Source organism: Homarus americanus, unplaced genomic scaffold (assembly GCF_018991925.1).
Source record: "Homarus americanus isolate GMGI-L3 unplaced genomic scaffold, GMGI_Hamer_2.0 scaffold29898, whole genome shotgun sequence".
Classification (NCBI taxonomy): domain Eukaryota; kingdom Metazoa; phylum Arthropoda; class Malacostraca; order Decapoda; family Nephropidae; genus Homarus; species Homarus americanus.
The window spans coordinates 104,266-127,225 of record NW_024711417.1 but is presented as its reverse complement, the minus strand read 5'-3'; the positions used below and the strand labels follow the sequence as shown (position 1 = coordinate 127,225).

Here is a 22,960-nt window from a genome sequence, read left to right as displayed (position 1 = left end):
GTTTTGACTTGAGATAACTGATAAATTTGATATTTCAAAAGTTTAGCTTCAGTTACAGATTAGATAAAGAGTTTGAGGATTATTATTTTTAATGACATTCTAAGGAGGTGTTTATATCTTAAAATAATCAAAATAATCATAGCAAGAGCTGATAATTGATAATTTTTAATATATTGATAATTGATAGTATACTGTATATGATAATTGAGTAGAATATTTTATTACTTAATATAAGAGATAATCTTTAGTTACTTCACCTTATATATATATATATATATATATATATATATATATATATATATATATATATATATATATATATATATATATATATATATATATATATATATATTGTAGTTATTTAAAAAATTAAATTCTGAAAATTAGTTGGGAATTACAGGTATTATATTAATAACCTAGCTTATATTTTTGTGTAGGTTAGGTTAGGTTTGGTTAGGTGATTATAATTGAGTTTTAGATAATAAGGTGTTGCTTATGTGGTAGTGAAGAATATTGCCATGACTTATTATTTGCCATGAGTATTACTTGCTATGAGTATTTATACATAACCAAAAATTAAGGTCACTATTATTTTGGATTCACAATAGTTCGGGTCTGTAAGTCATCCCTGAACCCCAAATCTCGAACCCTGAATCCCGAATCCCGAACTGAAACCTAAATCCGAACCCCGAACCCAAAACCCCAAATCCTGGAACAAACCCGAACCCGAACCCCAAATACCGCATCCCGAACCCCAAACCTAAAACCCCAAATCCTGAATCCCAAACCCAAACCCCCGAACCCAAGTCCCGTATCCCGAACCCCAAACCCCCGAACCCTGAACCGGGATATAAGACTTGCTTTTTTCGGTACAGTGTTGACAATAAAAGAGTTGGGGCACTTTTAAATGGGGTTAAATCCTATACAGTAACTTGTTTTGTTTTTATGGAGGGGGTGTAAGGGAGTTTGAATACTTCTAAAAGGATCTTAGTGTTTGCCTTCTCGTGACTCTGTCGAGGTAATAAAAAACTGTGGGTTACGACTTGGTTTATTTGGCATTAAAACTAAAACGGGGTAAAAGGTGGGTTTAAAGTACCTGTACAAGTGTGTAAAATATCAAATAATAATATATGTTTCAAATCTCTATATAAGGATTTCTGTTCTATATCAGGGTTTCAATTCTCTATATAAGGGTTTCCATTCTCTATAAGGGTTTCCATTCTCTATATCAGGGTTTCCATTCTCTATATCAGGGTATCCATTCTCTATATAAGGGTTTCAATTCTCTATATAAGGGTTTCAATTCTCTATATAAAGGATTCAAATCTCTTAGCATTACGTCTCGGCAGCACTCCCACCTTCCCTCCCCAGTCTCCCCCCCCACCTCCTTACCCTCTCCCACCCTAATCCTCTCCCACCACCTCCCACCCCTTACCTCCCACCCCAATGTTGCTGAGGTAAAATGCATCGATTCTCAAAAGGTCACTTCATTTTATCATACGTATTACAACTTCACGAGCAGATTTCATAGTATTAACGATGCCTTTGAATATAACATTGATTAACTAGACTGTGAGTAGAGATTATTGAAGGTAAAAGCTCTTTGGGTAAATTGGAATTGAGACTTGAGAAATCTTAAGTCATTTTTTTTTCTTCTTGTAAGTGTATGAGTCCTTGTATAATTTTGACGCCATCTTGGATTATAATATATCTGATTAAATGAATTCAAGATATGTTTCTTTGATATTCTAGTTAAAGGGAAAATAATACTCTAGTTAAGTTGAAAATAATACTCTAGTTAAGGGGAAAATAATACTCTAGTTAAGGGAAAAATAATACTCTAGTTAAGGTGAAAATAATACTCTAGTTAAGGGGAAAATAATACTCTAGTTAAGGTGAAAATAATACTCTAGTTAAAGGGAAAATAATACTCTAGTTAAAGGGAAAATAATACTCTAGTTAAGGGGAAAATAATACTCTAGTTAAAGGGAAAATAATACTCTAGTTAAAGGGAAAATAATACTCTAGTTAAGGGGAAAATAATACTCTAGTTAAAGGGAAAATAATACTCTAGTTAAGGTGAAAATAATACTCTAGTTAAAGGGAAAATAATACTCTAGTTAAGGGGAAAATAATACTCTAGTTAAGGTGAAAATAATACTCTAGTTAAAGGGAAAATAATACTCTAGTTAAGGTGAAAATAATACTCTAGTTTAGGGGAAAATATTGATCTGATTCAGGGTGTGTCAGGGCACTAAGCCAACACCACTAACCCCGAGGACGTGTAGGGATGTGTAGAGATGGACGACTGCCAGCACCCATTCTTCTGCTTGAGGAGAGGATGGTGGTGGGGAGGGATTGGTGATGGAGGATGGTGGTGATGGGAGGGAATGGTGGTGATGGAGGGATGGTGGTGATGGGAGGGATGGTGGTGAGGAGGGATGGTGAGGGAGGGATGGTGGTGATGGAGAAATGGTGGGAGGGAGGGATGGTGGTGATGGGAGGGATGGTGGTGATGGGAGGGAGGGGTGATGGGAGGAAATGGTGGTAGTGATGGTGGGGTATGTGTGGAAAATGGTGGTAGGGGAGGTGGAAAGTGGTGGTGATGGTGATAGGGGTGTGTGATGGTGATAGGGGTGTGTGATGGTGATAGGGTGTGTGATGGTGATAGGGGTGTGTGACGGTAATAGGGTGTGTGATGGTGATAGGGGTGAGTGATGGTGATAGCGGTGTGTGATGGTGATAGGGGTGTGTGACGGTGATAGGGGTGTGTGATGGTGATAAGGTGGTGATAGTGGTAAGGAGGAATTTTTACTGGGATATGTATGTAAATTCCCAACTCTCTATGTAGTGAAGTGTTGCTTATCAGAGAGAGAGAGAGAAAACCGAAATTTGTAAAGAAAAAGACAACAAGCTAAAAGAATGAAAAAAAGAGTAAGAAAATGAAAAAGAGAGACAAATAGACAAAGAAAGAGAGAAAAAGAGAGAGAGAGAGAGAGAGAGTAATTACACATTCTCGTTCGGTCAATATCTTTAAAACCACCAGCAAACTCGTCCACCCTGGAAGCCTTATAAAAACCTCAGTATTTTAGCTCAAGTCAAAGGGTCTTGTCTATTGAAGGGCCTTTTGTTTTGGAGTCTATTAAGAATTTATTTTGGGGATTTATATTGAGTTTTGGAGGATTTCGGATTTATATTTGGGTTTTTGAAGGATTAGGGATTTATATTAAGGGATTTTTGAAGGATTAGGGATTTATATTTAGGGATTTTTGGAGGATTAGGGATTTATATTGAGTTTTGGAGGATTAGGGATTTATATTGAGTTTTGGAGGATTAGGGATTTATATTAAGGATTTTTGAAGGATTAGGGATTTATATTGAGATTTGTATTGAGGATTTTGAAGGATTGTGGATTTATATTGAAGGATTAGAGATTTATATTGAGGATTTATTGAGGCTTCTGAAGGGTTAGGGGATTTATATTGAGGGATTGGTACACGGAGGTCTGTATGTGAAAGGGATTAAATGCCATAAAGAAGTCCATTATAAAGGTTGTGACTCGGGTAGCGATATTTTGTGATCCTTTGTTGCGATAATAAACGAATTATTTTGGATTTGGAATTATTTTGGATTTTAGGAATTATTTTGAATTTTGGGAATTTGGGAATTAGTTTGGAATTTTTGTAGTTTCGATTTTTGGGTATTTTGGGGGGAATTTTGGAATTATTTTGTAATTTGGGAATTAATTTGGAGTTATTTTGTAAGGGGTAGGTTTATAAGCGCGATTGTTTATGATATATAGGAGAAATTATGTGAGAGGTGATTTGAATTTGTTGGAAAAGTAAGAATTTTTGGGGGTAATTTTTGGAATAAACTTTTAAGGAATTGTGTGAATAATTTATTGAAAAAGTCGTGATTTTATGACAATTTTCTTAACAATATGTTGAAAAAGTCAGCATTTTAAGGTAATAATTTTGTGAACTATTGGATAAATTTTATTTTTGGGGCAATTTTGTGAATAATTTGACCTATAAAGATATGTTTGGTTAGGTTAGGTTCCGTGACGACGACGATATTGTAGGATTTTGTTAATATTTTGTTTTGAGAGAGATGCAGGCTGGGAGAGGAGAGGAGAGGCGACAGGCGGCCCTGAGTGGGATATTGGCCTGTCAGGGAAGAGGAAGGTCAACAGTCCCTCCACCACAGGTCAACTCTGAACTCCAATACCGAACCCCCGAATCCGGAACTCTGAATCCCGAACCGTGAATCCCGAACCCCGAACTCGGAAACCCTAACTCAAAACCCCGAGCTTTAAACCTGTGCCCAAACCCCGAACCTTGAATCTGAACCCCTAGCTCGAAACCCCAAATCCCGAACCCTAACCAAAACTCCGAATCTCGAACCCAATACCAAGCCCTAGAACCCGAATTCGACCGAACCTCAAATCCAGTACCGAACCCCCGAAACCCGAACCTCAAATCCAGTACCGAACTGAAACCCGAAACCCGAACCCCATAGTGAAGATAACGAACCCATTAACATTAAAAATTATACAAAAAAATCCCCCCAAACTAAACAAATTTAGTGTTTTAAAAATCACTATAGATAAATAAACACCAAAAATAACCTAAATTAGGGTGTATATTTTTGTCGTGTTTTTGTAAGTTAGACCAAAACGATGGTAACTCACATAAGCCTAATAATATATGGGAAAAATTACCTGTGGGAGTAACCTCTTGAGAATAAGACATGTTGGCTTTTGGTTAGATTTGGTTGGGTTAGGTTGGGTATGATAGGGTAGGTTAGTTTGGGTTGGGTGATGTATGTATGTATGTATGTATGTATGTATACACTAACACACAGGTCAAGGTGTATACACAGGAGGCCAGGTTCCCACAGCAACACCTGGCGGGGCTGGGTACAAGGTCGACCTGGTAGGATGGCCGGGTGACTAGCTGGGTTCCTCGTCTGGTCACATGGGCCCCAGTCCTGAGAGGCCCCAGTGTAATTATTCGCGAGTCCTATTAGGCCCCAGTGCTAGTAGACCTATCATAATTGTCTTCAGTCATAATAGGGTCTAGTCTTAATAGGCCCTAGTTTTAATAGGCTCTAATTTTAATAGGCTCTAGTCTTAATAGGCCTAAGTGAAAATAGGCCCCCGTCTTGATATGTCCCCGTCTCGATAGGCCCCAGTCATAATAGGCCCCAGTCATAATAGGCCCCAGTCTTAATAGGCCCCAGTCTTAATAGGCCCCAGTCTTAATAGGCCCCAGTCATAATAGGCCCCAGTCTTTATAGGCCCCAGTCTTATAGGCCCCAGTCATATAGGCCCCAGTCTTAATAGGCCCCATCTTATAGGCCCCAGTCATAATAGGCCCCAGTCATAATAGGCCCCAGTCTTTATAGGCCCCAGTCTTAATAGGCCCCAGTCATAATAGGCCTCAGTCTTAATAGGCCCCAGTCATAATAGGCCCCAGTCTTTATAGGCCCCAGTCTTTATAGGCCCCAGTCTTATAGGCCCCAGTCATAATAGGCCCCAGTCTTTATAGGCCCCAGTCTTAATAGGCCCCAGTCTTAATAGGCCCCAGTCATATAGGCCCCAGTCTTTATAGGCCCCAGTCTTTATAGGCCCCAGTCTTAATAGGCCCCAGTCTTATAGGCCCCAGTCATAATAGACCCCAGTCTTAATAGGCCCCAGTCTTAATAGGCCCCAGTCTTAATAGGCCCCAGTCTTATAGGCCCCAGTCTTAATAGGCCCCAGTCATAATAGGCCCCAGTCATAATAGGCCCCAGTCATAATAGGCCCAGTCATAATAGGCCCCAGTCTTTATAGGCCCCAGTCTTTATAGGCCCCAGTCATAATAGGCCCCAGTCATAATAGGCCCCAGTCTTAATAGGCCCAGTCTTTATAGGCCCCAGTCTTTATAGGCCCCAGTCTTAATAGGCCCCAAGGCCCAGTCATAATAGGCCCCAGTCATAATAGGCCCCAGTCTTATAGGCCCCAGTAATAATAGGCCCCAGTCATAATAGGCCCCAGTCATAATAGGCTCCAGTCTTAATAGACCTCAGTCATAATAGGCCCCAGTCATAATAGGCCCCAGTCATAATAGGCCCCAGTCTTAATAGGCCCCAGTCTTAATAGGCCCCAGTCTTAATAGGCACAGGGGAATGTCAGACGTTGTTGATTGCTTGAGAAGGCATTAGGTTGTTTGTTGTTTTAATTTGCTTGTATGTTTGTTTTGTGTTTGTTTGATCGTGTTCGTTATTATTATTATTATTATTATTATTATTATTATTATTATTATAAAACCTTCGTAATGTTATTCTAGGAAGCGTTTGTAATTATAGTCATGATGGTCGTGTGTGTGTGTGTGTGTGTGTGTGTGTGTGTTTATCTTAGGGTTAATTAACGAAAAAAGGTTTAATTAGTGAGGTAATGTCTCAGGTATGTTGTTTGTGTTAAGTTGAGTGAAGTGGTGTTTGTAAGTGAGAGTTTACTGTAGTGGTTATAAGTGTGTGTACGGAATATACAGTGTGTGTAAAGGTGTACGTGAATTTGGTATACAGTGTGTGTGTGTGCGTGTGTGTGTGTGCGCGTGTGCGTGTGTGTGTGTGTGTGTGTGCGCGTGTGTGTGTGTGTAAGTATGAATGTGAATTTAGTATACTGTGATATTGTATGTTTTCCTGTATTTTTTGTTCAGTGGTGTTGTATGATTGTATTTGAAGGTCTTTGATGTATTTTCCGCTGTATTGTTGTATTCCTCTTGCTATTAGCTGTTACAGGAAGGTATAGAACAGTTGTATTATTACTGTATTTTGACTGTATTCAGCATTGAGGGATAGTGCGTTACGGTCTTCGCTGATACAGAATTTGTGTATGTTGTATTTTTTGTATTTTCCTTGTGTATTATGACTGTATTCGGCGCCCAAGGACACCATCTGGCGGACGATGAAGGAACTACCATAAAAAAATAACACCTTGTCATCTGATCACTTAAACATTCCTTTTGTCAAGTATTTTACTCAGATTATTCAATTGCCTTCAAATCGGGTCATGTAAGACGTATACTCAACCATCCATTGAGGTCCACAATCATATTTACTTGTGGAGAGTCTCGACCATGTTAGCTCTGTGGTAGGGATGCAGGTGGTATTGGCATCTCGTTATCTTTTGTGTTATCTGAGGCTGGTGTTGTTATCTTTTGGACGAGATGTTTGTTAATTATCTGTTATCTTAGGTGGTCTAGCCAAGGCGAAGGGAACGGCTCTGCTTCGTTGAGTTTGGATTCCCAGGTTGAAGTTATGAGGTGAATCTTGAATCATTTGTACCAAGCCAAGGAGGATCATCTGAAGATTAACCACCCTAACCTAACCACCCTACCTTACCCTACACCTAACCTAACCTAACTTAACCCAACCTCCTTCCCTACACCTAACCTAACCTACAACCTACCTTACCCTACACCTAACCTAACCAAACCATCCTTACACCAATTTAATCTTGACTGGAGTTGGTTACACTATATCGGTAAACCTCTTTTTTGTGGTGAAGTTTGGTGTTTGTTGTTTGGAAAGTTGTGTTGTGTGAGGCGTCTTGTGGCCCCGGGTGTGTGAGTGGGTGCTGGGCTGGGGTAGGGGAGGGCTGGGCTGGGGTGGGGAGGGCTGGGCTGGGGTGGGGGAGGGCTGTGCTAGGAGTGGGGGAGGGAGGGTGACGGCGTCGTTCGTCCTGGGAAGAGAAATGGTCTCAGTCGTTCTCGTGACTGATAATACACAGGGTTGAGGAGACGACTTGATACTGTGCTGTACACACTACCCAGTCCTCCGTGCAGATAGTGAGTGGTAGGTGACTGTTCCTCACCCCCTCAGTCACCCAGTCAGTCTGTCAGTTACCCACTCAAGCCGTCCAGTCAGAGGTGTGTTTCGTCAGCCAGTTTGCGGTCATACAAGATCCAGTTTATGTGACATTGCAGTAAAGAAATTGTGACGTGTGGTTGACGGTGACAGAAGAACGAGTTTTACCTGACTGTTTCTGGCCAAACAAGAACCTTTGGCAGTAAACTTGAGGTGACGTAAGAACAATGCGAGTGTCATCTTGAGGGTCGGAACTCTAGAAAACTTGAAATTGTAAGTGTGAGGATTCGAGTTTCACGAGTTCCAACTTGAGTGATAGTTTGCAAGATCAAGAATCAGGTCACTTGACAGTTTGCGGGAAGAGGAAGTGACCAATTCGAGGAACAGATCAAGGGAGAGAGAAAGAGAGAGAGAGAGGCATCAGTCATGAGTACAGAGAAGAAGCCCTTGCCTGACCCCGGCCATGAGATGGAGGACCCCACGGGCAGGGCCGCTATACGTCGGTCCTACGTCAGAAGGGATTCCCGCAAATGTGTAGCTGATGTAGGCGAGTCGTGTGTGTGTGTGTGTGTGTGTGTGTGTGTGTGTGTGTGTGTGTGGGGCAAAGTACTAGTAACATGGGCCTTGTTATCAGTTTGTTACTATTGAGTGACACAGGTTGAGAGGAGACAGGTGTCCCTCTTCTCTTCGCCTTATGTGAACCACACCTGTGTTTATGATAGCTGGTGAGGTGATGGTTACGTCAGAGCCTCCCTCACCACCGGCTGGCTCGGGTATTGTGTCATGTCCTCCATCGGTACAAGATACCTGAGGTTTTGCGATGAACACACCGGTTAGACTATCCTTAAAGCTTCGTGTCTAGACGTGGAATATTGACGTTGTGGGAGTACTGTGTGTTGGATCGTGGTGTGAGGGTGTTGTGGTGTTGTATACAGAGGTGGACCTTCGTAGTAACCTTGTCTGGGAGTGTTGTTCAGGTGCCAGTGATCGAGTATGACCTCTCGAGAGTGACCCTAACGCTCCCTTGGTCACGTTAACACACAAAGGTCTAACGTTCAGTTCATTTTATATGAAGTGAAATCGTCATACAAGTTTACATTGATTCATCAGGTATAGAAACAGTGCAGGTATACAATATACATACACAGTTGGTATACAATATACATACACAGTGTAGGTATACAATATACATACACAGTGTAGGTATACAATATACATACACAGTGTAGGTATACAATATACATACACAGTGTAGGTATACAATATACATACACAGTGTAGGTATACATACTGTAGAATGTATACCTAGACAGTGGGAGTATATGATTAATGTTATATAGTAAGGCAATGCGATCATAGTTGTTCGCCGCCCACCATCAGCCACCCACCACCGTTAACCACCCACCATATGCCACCCACCACCGTTAGCCACCCACCATATGCCACCCACCACCGTTAACCACCCACCATATGCCACCGCCACCGTTAACCACCCACCACCGTTAACCACCCACCACCGTTAACCACCCACCACCGTTAGCCACCCACCACCGTTAGCCACCCACCATATGCCACCCACCACCGTTAACCACCCACCATCAGCCACCCCACCACCGTTAACCACCCACCATATGCCACCCACCACCGTTAGCCACCCACCATATGCCACCCACCACCGTTAACCACCCCTTTACCACTTACCTTCATCTCTCCTTTTATCTTCGTTTCCTTCTTCCCATTATCTTACTCTTCCTGATCCCTATCTTCTTTATCTCCTCTTTGTTCTTGCTCTTTTCACCCTTCCTTCCTTCCGTCTCTTCTTCCTGTTCGTCTGTCTTCCTCTTCCCTTTATTCTTCCTCTTCGTATTTTATTTTTTATTGTCTTCATCTTTCCATATCCTGTTAATTCTTCCCTCTCTCTCTCCTCCCCCTCCCCCTCCCCTTCCCTCCTCCCCCTCTCCCCCCCCTCCCCCTCCTCCTCCCCCCTCCCCCTCTTCCCTCCTCCCCCTCTTCCCCCCCTCCTCCTCCCTCTTAACTGCCCCCTTGTGTGTACTTCCTAATGACCGTCTTTTGTAGTCGTTCATTGTTCCACCGTCCACTGAGGTGCTAAGGAGGTCCTGTTTTTATCGCCCGTCTGCCCGTCATTCCTTCCATCCGTCTTCTCGTATGTCCGTCGTACATCTGTGACTGTCTGTTCTTCATCTGTCCGTCCGTCCGTTTATCTGACCGTCATCCGTCCGTCCGTACCGTCATCCGTCCGTCCGTCCCGTCACTCATTAAAATTGTATCGGAAACTATATTTTTAGGGGTTTTATATATCATGTTTATATATCTATCTCCTATATATAGTCACATGTGTACTTTACTGTCTCCTATATACAGTCACATGTGTACTTTACTGTCTCCTATACAGTCACATGTGTACATTACTGTCTCCTATACAGTCACATGTGTACATTACTGTCTTTTATACAGTCACATGTGTACTTTAGTCTCCTATATACAGTCACATATGTACTCCTGTCTCCCATGTAGTCATATATGTGCCATGTCACCTATATCAACACAATTATATATCAGAAATTTAGTCATATATGAAATTTTTCCCAATGCTATTCATATATATATATTTTTGCCTCCTATAATGGTTGCCTTTATATAACGAACAGTTGTGGGTGTTCTCTCACTATGCAGTCATATATGTAACTAATTACTTCTGTTATAGTGATGAGAGAGAGAGAGAGAGAGAGAGAGAGAGAGACGCCAAGGAAAAGACACCAGCATGGGAGAGAGAGAGAAGAGAGAGAGAGAGAGAGAGAGAGAGAGAGAGAGAGAGAGAGAGAGAGGAATGTTAGGTCTCACCACAACATGCAACATTCAGCAAGACAGTGGTGGTATAAATGTTGTAGCCAGTCGCCTCATCATTCATCCTCATCATTTGCCAGTGTCACGCCACCTGACACCACCTGACACCACCTGCTGACACCTGTGTTATATTGACGGCCGCTAGAGACGGTAGTGTGACAAGAGTGGACAGTTTTAAGACAGGAACTGCAAAGGGATCTGTCATATCTTGTATTGTGTAGTGATGATGATGGTGGTGGTGGAGTATTGTTAATGGTGATAGTGATGGTGGTAGTAGTGGTGATAGTGTAGTAATGGTGGTGATAGAAGTGGTGGTAATGGTGGTAGTGTAGTGATGATGACTGTAGTGTAATGGCGGTGATGGTAGTCGTATTGGATAGTGGTGGTGATAATGGTGATAGTGTAGTGGGTGGTAGTGGTGGTGATGATGGTAGTGGTGGTGATGATGGTAACTAATAATAATAATAACAGTAATAACAACAACAACAAAACACAAAAACAACAACAACAAAACAATAATAACAACAACAAAACACACACACACACACACACACACACACACACACACACACACACACACAAACAATAACACACCACTACCTATCTATATAAAGCAACGTGTGTGTGTGTGTGTGTGTGTGTGTGGACATTTATATCTCAGACTGTTGCTAGTATGGGTGGTGGAGGGTCAGATGGCGAGATTGACAGTCAGTAGTAAAGGTGGACTGCTATTAGTACTATTTGGTGGTCCAGAAATAGCCCACTAGGAAGATGAGGGGGTGGGGGGGTGGGAGTTAGAGGGGAGGGATTGGGAGTGAGGTGGGGTGGGGAGGGGTTGGGGGGTGGGGAGGAGGGTGGGGAGTTGCAGGGTGGCAGTAGGGAGTGTGACAACATCTGTTGCAGTTTCTCTCTCTCTCTCTCTCTCCTCTCATGCATCAATCTATCTATCAAACACACACACACACACACACACACACACGCTTTTAGTAACGTGCAGTACCCCTTTATAAACACGGTAATGGTGTTGGTGAGTGCCATTAACAGCGCCTTTAGAGCGGCCACTGATGACAATAACCTTTTGGGGGCTGTTGACACCATATTAACACCATCATCCCAACACCATCATCCCAACACCATCATCCTAACACCATCATCACCATTACGTCATTATGGAACACACCGGCATCATTATTGACACCATTGAAGCCAGTAAGTCGATGCCATTATAGTGTCCACGTTCACCATCCTGGCCACTAACGCCATTATATCAACATTATTAACGTGACAGTAGGGATTATAGACAGGAGCCATTATAGACAAGAGCCATTATAGACAAGAGCCATTATAGACAGGAGCCATTATAGACAGGAGCCATTGTAGACAGGAGCCATTATAGACAGGAGCCATTATAGACAGGAGCCATTATAGACAGGAGCCATTATAGACAGGGGCCAAAATAGACAAGAGCCATTACCATGAAGACATAAGCCATTAGCCAGGCCATGATGGTAGTGGGTGGGCAGCAGACGACTCTCCCGTCCACCCTCACCCAACACCTCAACTTCAAGACTGGAACAGATTTGTGTGTTGGCGGGGGTCTCTCTCTCTCTCTCTCTCTCTCTCTCTCTCTCTCTCTCTCTCTCTCTCTCTCTCTCTCTCTCTCTGTCTCTCCTCTCTCTCTCCTTTCCTGTCTGTTTATCTGTTCTTCCTCCATCTTCCTTCCCTTCTCTACAGTGTCTCTTTTATGCTTCGCTTCCACTCCTCTTTCCTTCTCTCTCTTTATTTCAGTCTCTGTCCATTCTCTTTTTATTTCTACTTCCTCTTTCTTTCCTCTCTCTCTCTCTCTCTTCTCTCTCTCTCTCTCTCTCTCTCTCTCTCTCTCTCTCTCTCCCCAGCTTCCCCTATTTAATCCTCTCATTCTTAACCTTTCCCCCCACCGAAAGAGAGAGAGAGAGAGGAGGAGGGAATGCCTGGAACCATGCCAGTTTTGAACATTGAGCTGCCTCTCTCACTTCCCCTCAGCACCCTGGAGCTGGTTGAAAGCGGTTTGGGATGTTTTACCACGTTTTGGAAGAGTTTGGGACGTTTTGGGATAATCTGTGATATTTTGGGATAGATTGGGACGTTTTGGGATGGTTTGGGACGTTTTGGGAGAGTTTGGGACGTTTTGGGATAGATTGGGACGTTTTGGGATAATCTGTGATATTTTGGGATAGATTGGGACGTTTTGGGGATAGTCTGGAAAACAGAGACGATATGGAAGAGGAGGAGTTGGCGTCTGGGATGGTATGGAAGGTATGGATGACGGCAGTGGAGGAAGGAAGGATGGAAGGAAGGGGGAATGGTAGGAAGGAGACAGACAGACAGACAGACAGACAGACAGACAGACAAAGGGAAGGAGAATGTGTAATAGCTATAGGAAGTCGATACCAAATGAAACAGGAGCCGGAACAGTAAAGACGCTCCCTGGAACAGTAAAGACGCTCCCTGGAACAGTAAAGACGCTCCCTGGAATAGTACTACGTCGCCTGGAAACATTATTGAACGTCCTGAAAACAAAAGCCAAAGTGATCTTGAAGAAAAGCTGTGTGTGTGTGTGTGTGTGTGTGTGTAAAGCCTGGAACATAGAGGAGGGGTGATGGGGAGGGGGGGGGGAGGGGAGGGGGGGGGAGGGAGGGGAGGGTGGGGGAAGGAGTTTTCTCGTCATATAAATATCGTTTGATGTTTGTGTGTTTGTTCCTACGATGGCGAGGAAGATAAACTTGAGGAATTAATGTTTGTACCTGAAGTGTTTGTTGGGGAGTATATGTGTCCGTTTGTTTGTCTGTAATTACTGTATGTTTACTATTCGGGGTGATATGGAGAACTTGGCTTTATTTATTTTTTTTCATATCCTTGGGTTTGAGGGTTAAGTTTTCACGTTGTTTTAATTTAATTCATTTACTCGCTTATTTTTTTTTCTCTCTCTCTCTCTCTCTCTCTCTCTCTCTCTCTCTCTCTCTTTGTGGCCCGATAGTCTTGTTGAGGTCTTTGGCCACTTCAGCGACTACTTCTTTTTCTTCTACAACATCTTACCATCATGTCGTAGGTCTTGATCCTCTTACCTCACCAGTATAGACAACCCTAATGTTTTTCCTCTTTACCCAACCACAAGAAAGACCTGATTTGTGTGTCTCATCTCCTGGAATCTCTCTCTCTGGTGCGGGTCAAGAGTGGGTGTCAGGGGCAAGTTGGCGCTTATCTCTCTTAGTTCAGTGTCTGTCCGCCAGGGTTGGCGACATGTGGTGTAATGGTCAGCATTCTCGCCTCGCAAGCGAACGCACCCTGGTTCGATCTCCGGGCAGGGTCAAACTATGGGCAAGTTCCTTCACTCCATTTGCCTCTGTCTATCCAGCAGTAATTGGAAACTTGATGTTAATTTATTTGCGGATCGTATTCCGGGGTAATGGTTAGCCAGTGCAGTTGGAGAGTTGTCCGGTCTTCTCGGACAATTCCTTGACGCTGGGTCATGCAGCTCGTTAACTTAGGGTGTGGTTGTTGTGTTGGCGACAGCTTCTACGCCCTAAACAAATTCACGCCTAGGTGGCCCTTGGGCTGGCCATCCGCGTTACACGAGGGACAACCATTATATTATTATTATAGGGTTGGAAAGATTCGCGTGAATCAAGACCTGATTGAATTACTCACAATAGGCAAACTGCACTCCAAGCTTTGTCAATAAATTTGTTAAACTAAAGCGGCTACAAATTTTTGTTTTTTTATGTTCTTCCATTTGTGTTTTGTATTTCACGTTAAGGTTTTTGTCAGGTTTATAATGTTACGTGTTTGGGTATTACGTGTATACATTTTGTTTTGGTTGACGTGTTCATAGTACATATCATAAAAACGATGGTCACCAGAATATTATATTACAGGTATATGGTGTTATGTCACGTAGGCGTAACTTTAATATATTTTAATCAATTTTACTTTTCCAATGTAAATTCAAAGCCAAACAAACTTTCTCTTGGTGATTATTTTGAGTTATATACCATACAAAGACCATCGTGTGTTCAAACTGGAAACTGTATACTTGACGGGGACTTCACCCACAACACGGCGGCAACAAGAAAAACGACTCCTTCTATATGAGAGAAGTGTTGTAGTAGCTGTAGTTGACAGGTGTTAATGATGGCGATTTGGAACACAACGACGACTATTTCAGGCAGTGGTAGACGATTTGCAACTCTTTTCAACCAAAATGAAATCGTGGGTGGGTAAGATTCGAGTCCAGGTTGTCAACGATTCGCCAGTTAAAATATTGATCTTAAGTTGGGATAATGCAGGACAAATTCTGCACATACCAGACGTAATAGTTTCAAGCACGTCAAGCTGTAAGCAAGATGAGGTACGTATTGTAGTTTTTGATCACGATTCGTATATATTATTTACTTACATCCCGTCGTGTAGTAAAATGCACCTCACATCCGTAATTCTCTCGTCATTATACTAAGTGATATGATGCATATTTATATAGTGTCTTTGTGTTATTGTGTTGTTTAGTGTCGACTATTACTGTTATGTGGTAATGACAACATATCTTGCTTGTTTTTTTTTTTACGTGTGGTTTTTAGTATCTTGGTCAAGTTACTGTGTGTGTGTGTGTGTACGTGCGAGCGTGTGTGCGAGATTTGCTGCCGCCACCTCCTGTTAATTCGCGTAAAAAAAAAGATCAGTTTAATTACTCGGAATATGTTTGCATACATTTACGAATTACGTAATATGTTGGGGCGCATCAGTGTTTCAGCCAGGGTGGGTGGAGGGGTTCGTCTCTCCCCTCTCAAGTGACTTAATGGAAGGGATACTCCTCCTCACCAACTTGTCTAACCTAACCTAACCCCAGGAATTTTCAGATAGAACCAGTTTAAGCCTGACATCCCCTCAGTTAAAACCAGTTAAAATCTGATATACCCTCAGTTAAAATCTGATATACCCTAAGTTAAAATCAGTTAAAACCTGACATATACCTTCTGTTAAAACCAGTTTAAACCTGACATACCCTCAGTTAAAACCAGTTTAAACCTGACATATACCCTCAATTAAAACCAGTTAAAACATTACATATACACCCAGTTAAAACCTGACATGTACCCTCAATTAAAACCAGTTAAAACCTGACATGTACACCCAGTTAAAACGTTACACATACACTCAGAAATTCTCAGTTAAAACCAGTGGAAATTTATCGTGGATCTGTTCCCAATGTTAATCTGGGTACCATTAGTTTCCTGAAATTGCAGTGTGGGTATTTTTTCGTCTTTTTCGCTATTAAGAAAAAATGTAAAAACAAAAAAACATGTAAAAATATGAAAAAAAATTGTGCTTGTTATCATGGGAGGGATTTTTTCTGTCTCCTGGATTTGGGGATTTGTGTTTGTAAATTCTCTCTATTTATTACTGGTTAGGATTTTTGCCCCTTGTGTGATAGTATTTAGGATTTGAGGGGAATTTATCGGTTAGGGATTACATGTTTTTGTATACCATTAGTTAGGATTTCCATTGTTAGGATTACTTGCCTCTGTATACCACCATTTAGGATTTATCAGTTAAGGATTACATGTTTTTGAATACCACTAGTTAGGATTTCCCATTGTTAGGATTACTTGCCTCTGTATACCACCATTTAGGATTTTTTGGGGGAGATTTTTCAGTAAAGGATTACATGCCCTGGATATGTCTATAGATAGGATTACATGCCCCCATACCACTAGTTAAGGGATTTCAAAACATGTAATGACGTGACTTAAGGACACAACACAAGGGGGAGGCTGATGTGTGTCGTCTGTTCAACCAACTAGAAAAGTGTGTAGGAGGGGGAGGAAAGGGGGGAGTAAAGGGGAAGAGGGAGAGAGAATGGTAAAGGGGATAGTGAGAATTTGAGAAGTGACTTGAGGGTGGGGGGGTCGGTGAGGGGGGAGTGGAGGAGGAAGGAGGAGGAGTGGTGGAGGGAGGTCGTGGAGTAGGAGGAAGGAGGAGGGAGTCGTGGAGTAGCAGTAGGAGGAGTAGCTGTGTGGTGGTAATCGTCTATCGACCTCTCCCCGTCAGCGCCACCGCCGGGTTGGACTGCATGGCTGCCCTTGTACCACCCAAACTTCAGGCATTCTCGCCCTCCCTCCCTACCACAACCTACAACAATCTGTCACAACTTGCAACAACCCTCACCACTATTACCACAATCACAACTTACCACTGTCTGCCTACCACAACCCACCACAATCTAAATTATTTTACTTTGTGTGTACGTGACTCATGTACACACGATTATATCACTATGTATGTGTGACTGTCTTGTCTTTATGAATACGTCTCACATTGACTCACACACGGAACACCAATTCACATACATACATACATACATACATACATACATACATACATACATACATACATACATACATACATACATTCATTTTTTATGGAGGCACTAATATCAGAACTTTGTAAGGCGTATGTATGTAGTATAGTGTATTGTGTATGTATGGTGTATGCCTTACTTCTAACCAATGGGGGAAGTTGTCGCCTTTCCCGTTAACCAATCAGAATAGCTGTTTCCTTCCCAGTAACGAATGATGACAATTATTTCTTTGTTGGGTAACCAATGGGAGAAGTTGTCTCATTTTCATTAACCAATCAGAATAGCTGTTTCCCTTCCTAGTTATTAAACGACCAATCGGAGCAGTTTTTGCTTTCCACTTCAGGTAACTAATGAAGATGAAGCTGGTCTTTATGTGTTGAAGCTTAGCGTATACAGATCACGTGAAGATTAGCCACCCTAGCTTAAATCACCCTAACACTAAGCTAACATAAGATAACCTAACCTAAGCCCAACCCAACCTAAACCTAACTTAATCCAACCTAGACCTAACCTAACCCAACCAAACCTAAACCAAACCAAACCTAACCTAACCTAAACCTAACCAAACCTAACCTAACCTAACCTAACCTAACCTAACCTAACCTACCTCAACTTTTCCTCTCCACACACTAATGTAACACTGATAGTCTCTGAGCGAGCACCTTTACACCCCCCCCCCCACACACACACACGCTCAGGAAACTCACTATTGATTTTGGGATCACCTGGGGTCAAAGGTCAGGTCACGGTGACTAAAAGACTAATATTTTCGTTTTCAAAATCGCCAATTGAATGTCCACCACGCCTCAGTGACCATCATATACTGCGGTGGTGGTTCCTTGGTCTTTGAGTGGACAAGTTTTCTATTTAGTTTTCGGGTCATGGGGTCAGGTCAAAGGTCATGGTGTTTAGATAATCATGAATGAAATTATTACCCGGAAAATAGTGGAGGGTTTTTTGTGGGGGGAGATGACTTGAAGATTAACCCCCCCAGTTTATTTCATCTGATAATTAAAACACCTTCACCTAACGTAATCTAACCTTAACCTAACCAAACCTAACCTAACCTCACCCACACAGGTATAGCGTTTGTGTGTTTAATTATCAGGTAAAATAAGCTGGGGCTCTGTTATATACAGTGTTAAGGTATAGTTAGTACGTCGTTTACCTTCAGTATATTTGTGAGGCAGGTGAGCCATCTGGTGCTGGACTGACACACACACACACACACACACACAAACGGGCGTAATATAGAAACGCCACACTGCCAATAGGAACTGTCTGTCTACTATTACTGTAATATGGACGTTTATGATTGGCTACGTATCTTCTACTCGCTTATTGGTTACCTGTCGACTCCTCTTCACTGTGATTGGTCGACAGGTGCCACGGGGTATTACGAACTTACCCACGGTACTACATTATGTCAAGAAGAATGGTGCATCAGTTGTTCCTCCCACTCCCTCGGCCCGCTCTCTCCACGGGCTTCCACACTGCACCCCTGGTTCGTCTACCAAGCCTGCGGCACTATTGTGGCTGATGGTGTAATCTACGTCACCCTTGTACTTACGCATGGGTCACCCTTGGACTAATTCTTGGGTCACCCTTGGATTAACTCTTGAATTCTTGGGTCATCCTTGGACTAATTCTTGGGTCATCCTTGGACTAATTCTTGGACTACTGTTGTGTTAATACTTGATAATTCCTATTGTTACAAGGTGTTATTTGGGGAGTAAATTCTCGTTTCTTTGTTGCAGTTGATAAAAGTATGCTAAGGTGTGTGTGTGTGTGTGTGTGTGTGCGTGTGTGTGCGTGTGTGTGTGTGTGTGTGTGTTTTATCACCAGCTTGAGTAATACATGATTTGCTCCCGCGTTTGATATGCCCTATTGGTATGTTATGTGTTTAAATAAAATATGTGTGTTTGAGTGGGAGATAACAGAGAGAGAGAGAGAGAGAGAGAGAGAGAGAGAGAGAGAGAGAGAGAGAGAGTCGATCCTCATACTAGTGCAACAAACTGTATCTCTACTTCAAATAAATATACACATCAATGTTAAAAGTGATGTTCTGTATTAAATTGATGTCGAGTGTTAACAAAAATAGGGGACAGAATAATTGGATTGTGAATTATGATCAATCCTCGCCTCCCTCCCTCCCCCCGGCGGCGCCTTGGTATATGATCAGTTTGGACATGGCCTACAGCTCCTATACACGCTGCCCACAACCAGCACTTTGTGTGTGTGTGTTTTTCGGCTTTTGCGAATTTTATGAGACTGTCAGTTATCGCCTGTCAGCAGTAACTTCATAGATTTCAGGTTAACACTCGGAAGTCTAGAGGGGAAAAAAAATATTGAGGGAGAACTGTGAGAGTTTACCTGCACGATGCATTAGACAAATAGACGAGTATATCCAAGAGAAATTTTGGGGGAAAACTTTAGCCCAGCACTCTGAAACGTCAACAAGTCTTTGGCAACGACATACATCAGACGCATTATCCCGCTTACATACGAATCTTTAATAAGAGCGAAAGAATAAGAGATTTTTTTTAATAGGACAAAAATGAGAAAGATCTAAAAACCTGATGAAATTAGTGATGTAAACAAATATTTCTAAGAAGCGCTGACATGTAATTTAACCCCGAATAGAATCACTGGCGGTGTGTTTGTTGAATTCAGGGCACTTCGTTGGCATTACCTGGCGTGTGTGAAGCTCCCCAGACGCTGCTCTTTGTCATGACACACACACACACACACACACACACACACAAGAAGGTAAAGAGGAGGAGGAGGCACAGTCTGACTACACCTTCACTGACTCTGGCGTTAATGTGTTTTGTAATGGAAGGAGGAGGTAGTGTATGATGGATGGCCGCCTCACTGTTGTTAGAATTTTACTTCTTTTATCCTTCCTCCTCCTTTTCTTCGTCCTCCCTCCTCCTCTTTTTCTATTTCCTCTTCTTTTTCCCCCCTCGGCCCTCTCTCCTTCCCCCTCGAGCCCTTTTTCTTCCTCCTCGACTCCATCTTCTTCCTTCTCGACTCCATCTCCCTCGTCCTCCTCTTCATCCTCTTCCTTCTCTCCTTCCTCTTCTTCTTCGTCTTCCTCTTCCCCCCCTTCTCAACCTCCCCTCTCCCCCGTGCAATGCCTATAGTGTTTCCCGGTTTTCTTAATTATTTAGCATTATTTTCTGTCGCACAACTGACAGACTTAAAAAAAATCGTCAAAAGCTAATCATTATATAAAAGATGACATCATTAAAACTAAGCTAATAGTCCTGGGTCAGTTTTAAATAAAGTTACTGTGTCATCTTTCATAAATGGTTTAGTACCGTACTACCGTAGTCTCTTGGCAGCTATTAACTTGGTCGCTTCTCACAGTATGTCGACTTTTTTTATAATACTGTAACGAAATAATACACATATTGTCTCCCCCACGAGGCTACTACGCTTCAGGCTGCCATCTCCCCAGTAATAAAATATATTCTTATCAGTAGAACGTATTTTTTAGTAATATAACGGGCGAGTGTTCTCATATTCATTCTCATGCCAGCTCCGCCAACAGTGCATGTTGAATGACCAACATTTATACAATACTTAAATGCCGGAAACGTGCTCATGTGAATTTTATTATTACTATTACTTTCGGTAAGATGCGGGCGGGTGGTGAGGGAGGGGGGTTAGTGCTTTTCTCCTCTCCTCTCCTTCTTAATCTTTAATACTTTTCAATTGTTTTCTCTTGTTTATGTTCTTAATATCGTAAATTAATGACTGGTACCAACAACACATAGGAGCTAATATTTTTCCCAGGATGCATAAACTAAAGCGATTTTTTTCTCGTGTAAACAAATTGGGCAGAAGATGTGAGTATTTTCATTATATAATATTGCTATGGTCTATCGTCCCGTAAATATTACATATGGATATTGAAATTGACGATTTGCCAAACTGTAAATGGAAATTCTCTGATATAGTTTCGTTTTTAATTTAGGAAAGGTTTACAGATGCTTTACTGGTTCGATGCAAACAAAAAAACATGATTGTTTGTAACGCATTGAAGTGACTGCGGCATTTACAGGTGGGACTTGGTAATTAAATAACCTATCAGTGAATACCTTGTCGAGTGACCTTAATTTGGTTTAACATGAAAACAGTATTTGCTACCATATGTTACGTTAGGTCCTTGGTTATGGGCTAAGCTATGTTTTGCTAGGTCCTAGGTTAAGTTTGGCTAGGTCCTAGGCTAGGTTTGGCTAGGTCCGAGGTTAAGTTTGGCTAGGTCCTAGGCCCGAGGTTAAGTTTGTCTAGGGTTTACGCTAGGTCTGGGTAGGTCCTAGGCTAGGTTTGGCTAGGCCCAAGGTTAGGTTTGGCTAGGTCCTAGGTTAAGTTCGGTTAGATCCTAGGCAATGTGTGGCTAGGTTTGACTAGGCCCTAGGCAATATGTGGCTAGGTACTACACGTAAGATGATCTAACTTTGTTGTGGTGTTTGTGTGGGTGATGCTCAGCTGGGCGAGAAGGTGGTGGAGGCCTCAGCTTCAGGGTTTAAGGACAGGACCAAGAGGCGGTTCTCCTTACCCGCAGGACCACGGTTCGACTCCCGGCGCTCCTCAACAGTGTCCATCTGCTCTTCTACATGTATGAATTGCTGCTGTTTCCCCCCTCTCTCTTCTACCACATTCTTTCCTTTCTTCTATTCTTCCTTTTATTTCTCCTTTTTTCCATTCTTGTTGCTCCTTCCGGTCATCTGTTATTTTCCTTTCCTTATGGTTCTTTATTTTTTTTTCCCTTCTGTCTCCTTCCTTTCTCCCTATTTTCCTTCTTTCTGTTTATCCTTTCTTCCTTCACCCTTCCCTTTGTCTTTTTTCTTTCAACTTTTTGTCTCCTTGTTTCCTACTTTTATTTCTGCCGTTTTTCTTTGCCTCTTAAATTATTCCTTTACTTCTATCCCTTTTCTTCGTTCCCATTTTTTGTCTGTTTTTATTCCTCTATGCCTCTAACTCTCTCCCCCTTTGCACTCTCATTCTTTTATTTGTCTTCTTCTGCCTCTCCCTTTCTGTCGGTTATCAATTTTCTCCTTACATTTACGATTATCCGCCTGCGTTTATTCCTCTCTCTCTTCATCTTTGTATCTTCCCTAGTTTTCCATTTTCTCTGCCTCTCTTGTCTTCATATTCTCTGTATTTCTCTCGCCTTCCTCATTCTGTTTCTGCTTCCATTCCTGTTCTCTCTCTATTCTTTATTTCCCTATTCTTGTTTCTGTTATCTAAATTCTTCTTGGGTCATGTTTCCCTTCCTCCCCCTTGTACATTTCCTTTATTTTCCATTTCCTCGCTTCATCACACTGCTTTTGGCCCTTTTACTTTTCTAACCTCTATCTCTATCCCTCTTTCTCTCTCTCTCCCCCTCCATTCTTTCCTCTTCCCTTTCAGCTTATTGTATTTTTAACTATATTACATTTACTTATTTGCTTGTTACCACCTTCATTGAATAACTCTTATGTTCAATTATTTTACTTTGTTATTATGGTCATTTTGGATAATTATTGTACTATATAAAATAAATACTAAGTAAGAACAATTAAATGGGACAAATATTATATAATGTCTGTATGTGTGTCAACAAGACTTCATATTTAACTTTGTAAAGAGAGCAAATATAAATCATCTCGGCTCCATACAAAACGAGCTTAAAATATATAGTGTACAGTATATTATTATACTTTGGGTGGGAGTTCAGTATAGCGCAGCCAGTGTGTTTGTTCCCTGTCGGGCTGGAGGGGAACTTTGGTTTGTTTACCATTTGTCTCACAGTTTGTCCGTAAACAGCTTCTGCTTGTTTACTGTTGCACATATTTCATC

The 22,960-nt window shown here is 42.0% G+C and overlaps 1 protein-coding gene across 4 annotated transcripts in view; it reads left to right on the top strand.

The window, feature by feature from the left end:
• LOC121858195 (adenosylhomocysteinase-like 1) overlaps positions 1–22,960 on the top strand; it is a 134,286-nt gene that overhangs the window by 83,198 nt on the left and 28,128 nt on the right. For 3 of the 4 annotated variants that reach the window (XM_042354418.1, XM_042354409.1, XM_042354426.1), the window contains exon 3: positions 21,608–21,737. In XM_042354418.1, coding sequence (XP_042210352.1) covers positions 21,608–21,737 — 130 coding nt within the window. Of the gene's footprint in view, positions 1–7,809; positions 8,384–21,607; positions 21,738–22,960 lie in introns of those variants that run through there. The other variant, XM_042354436.1, reaches the window with a different exon arrangement.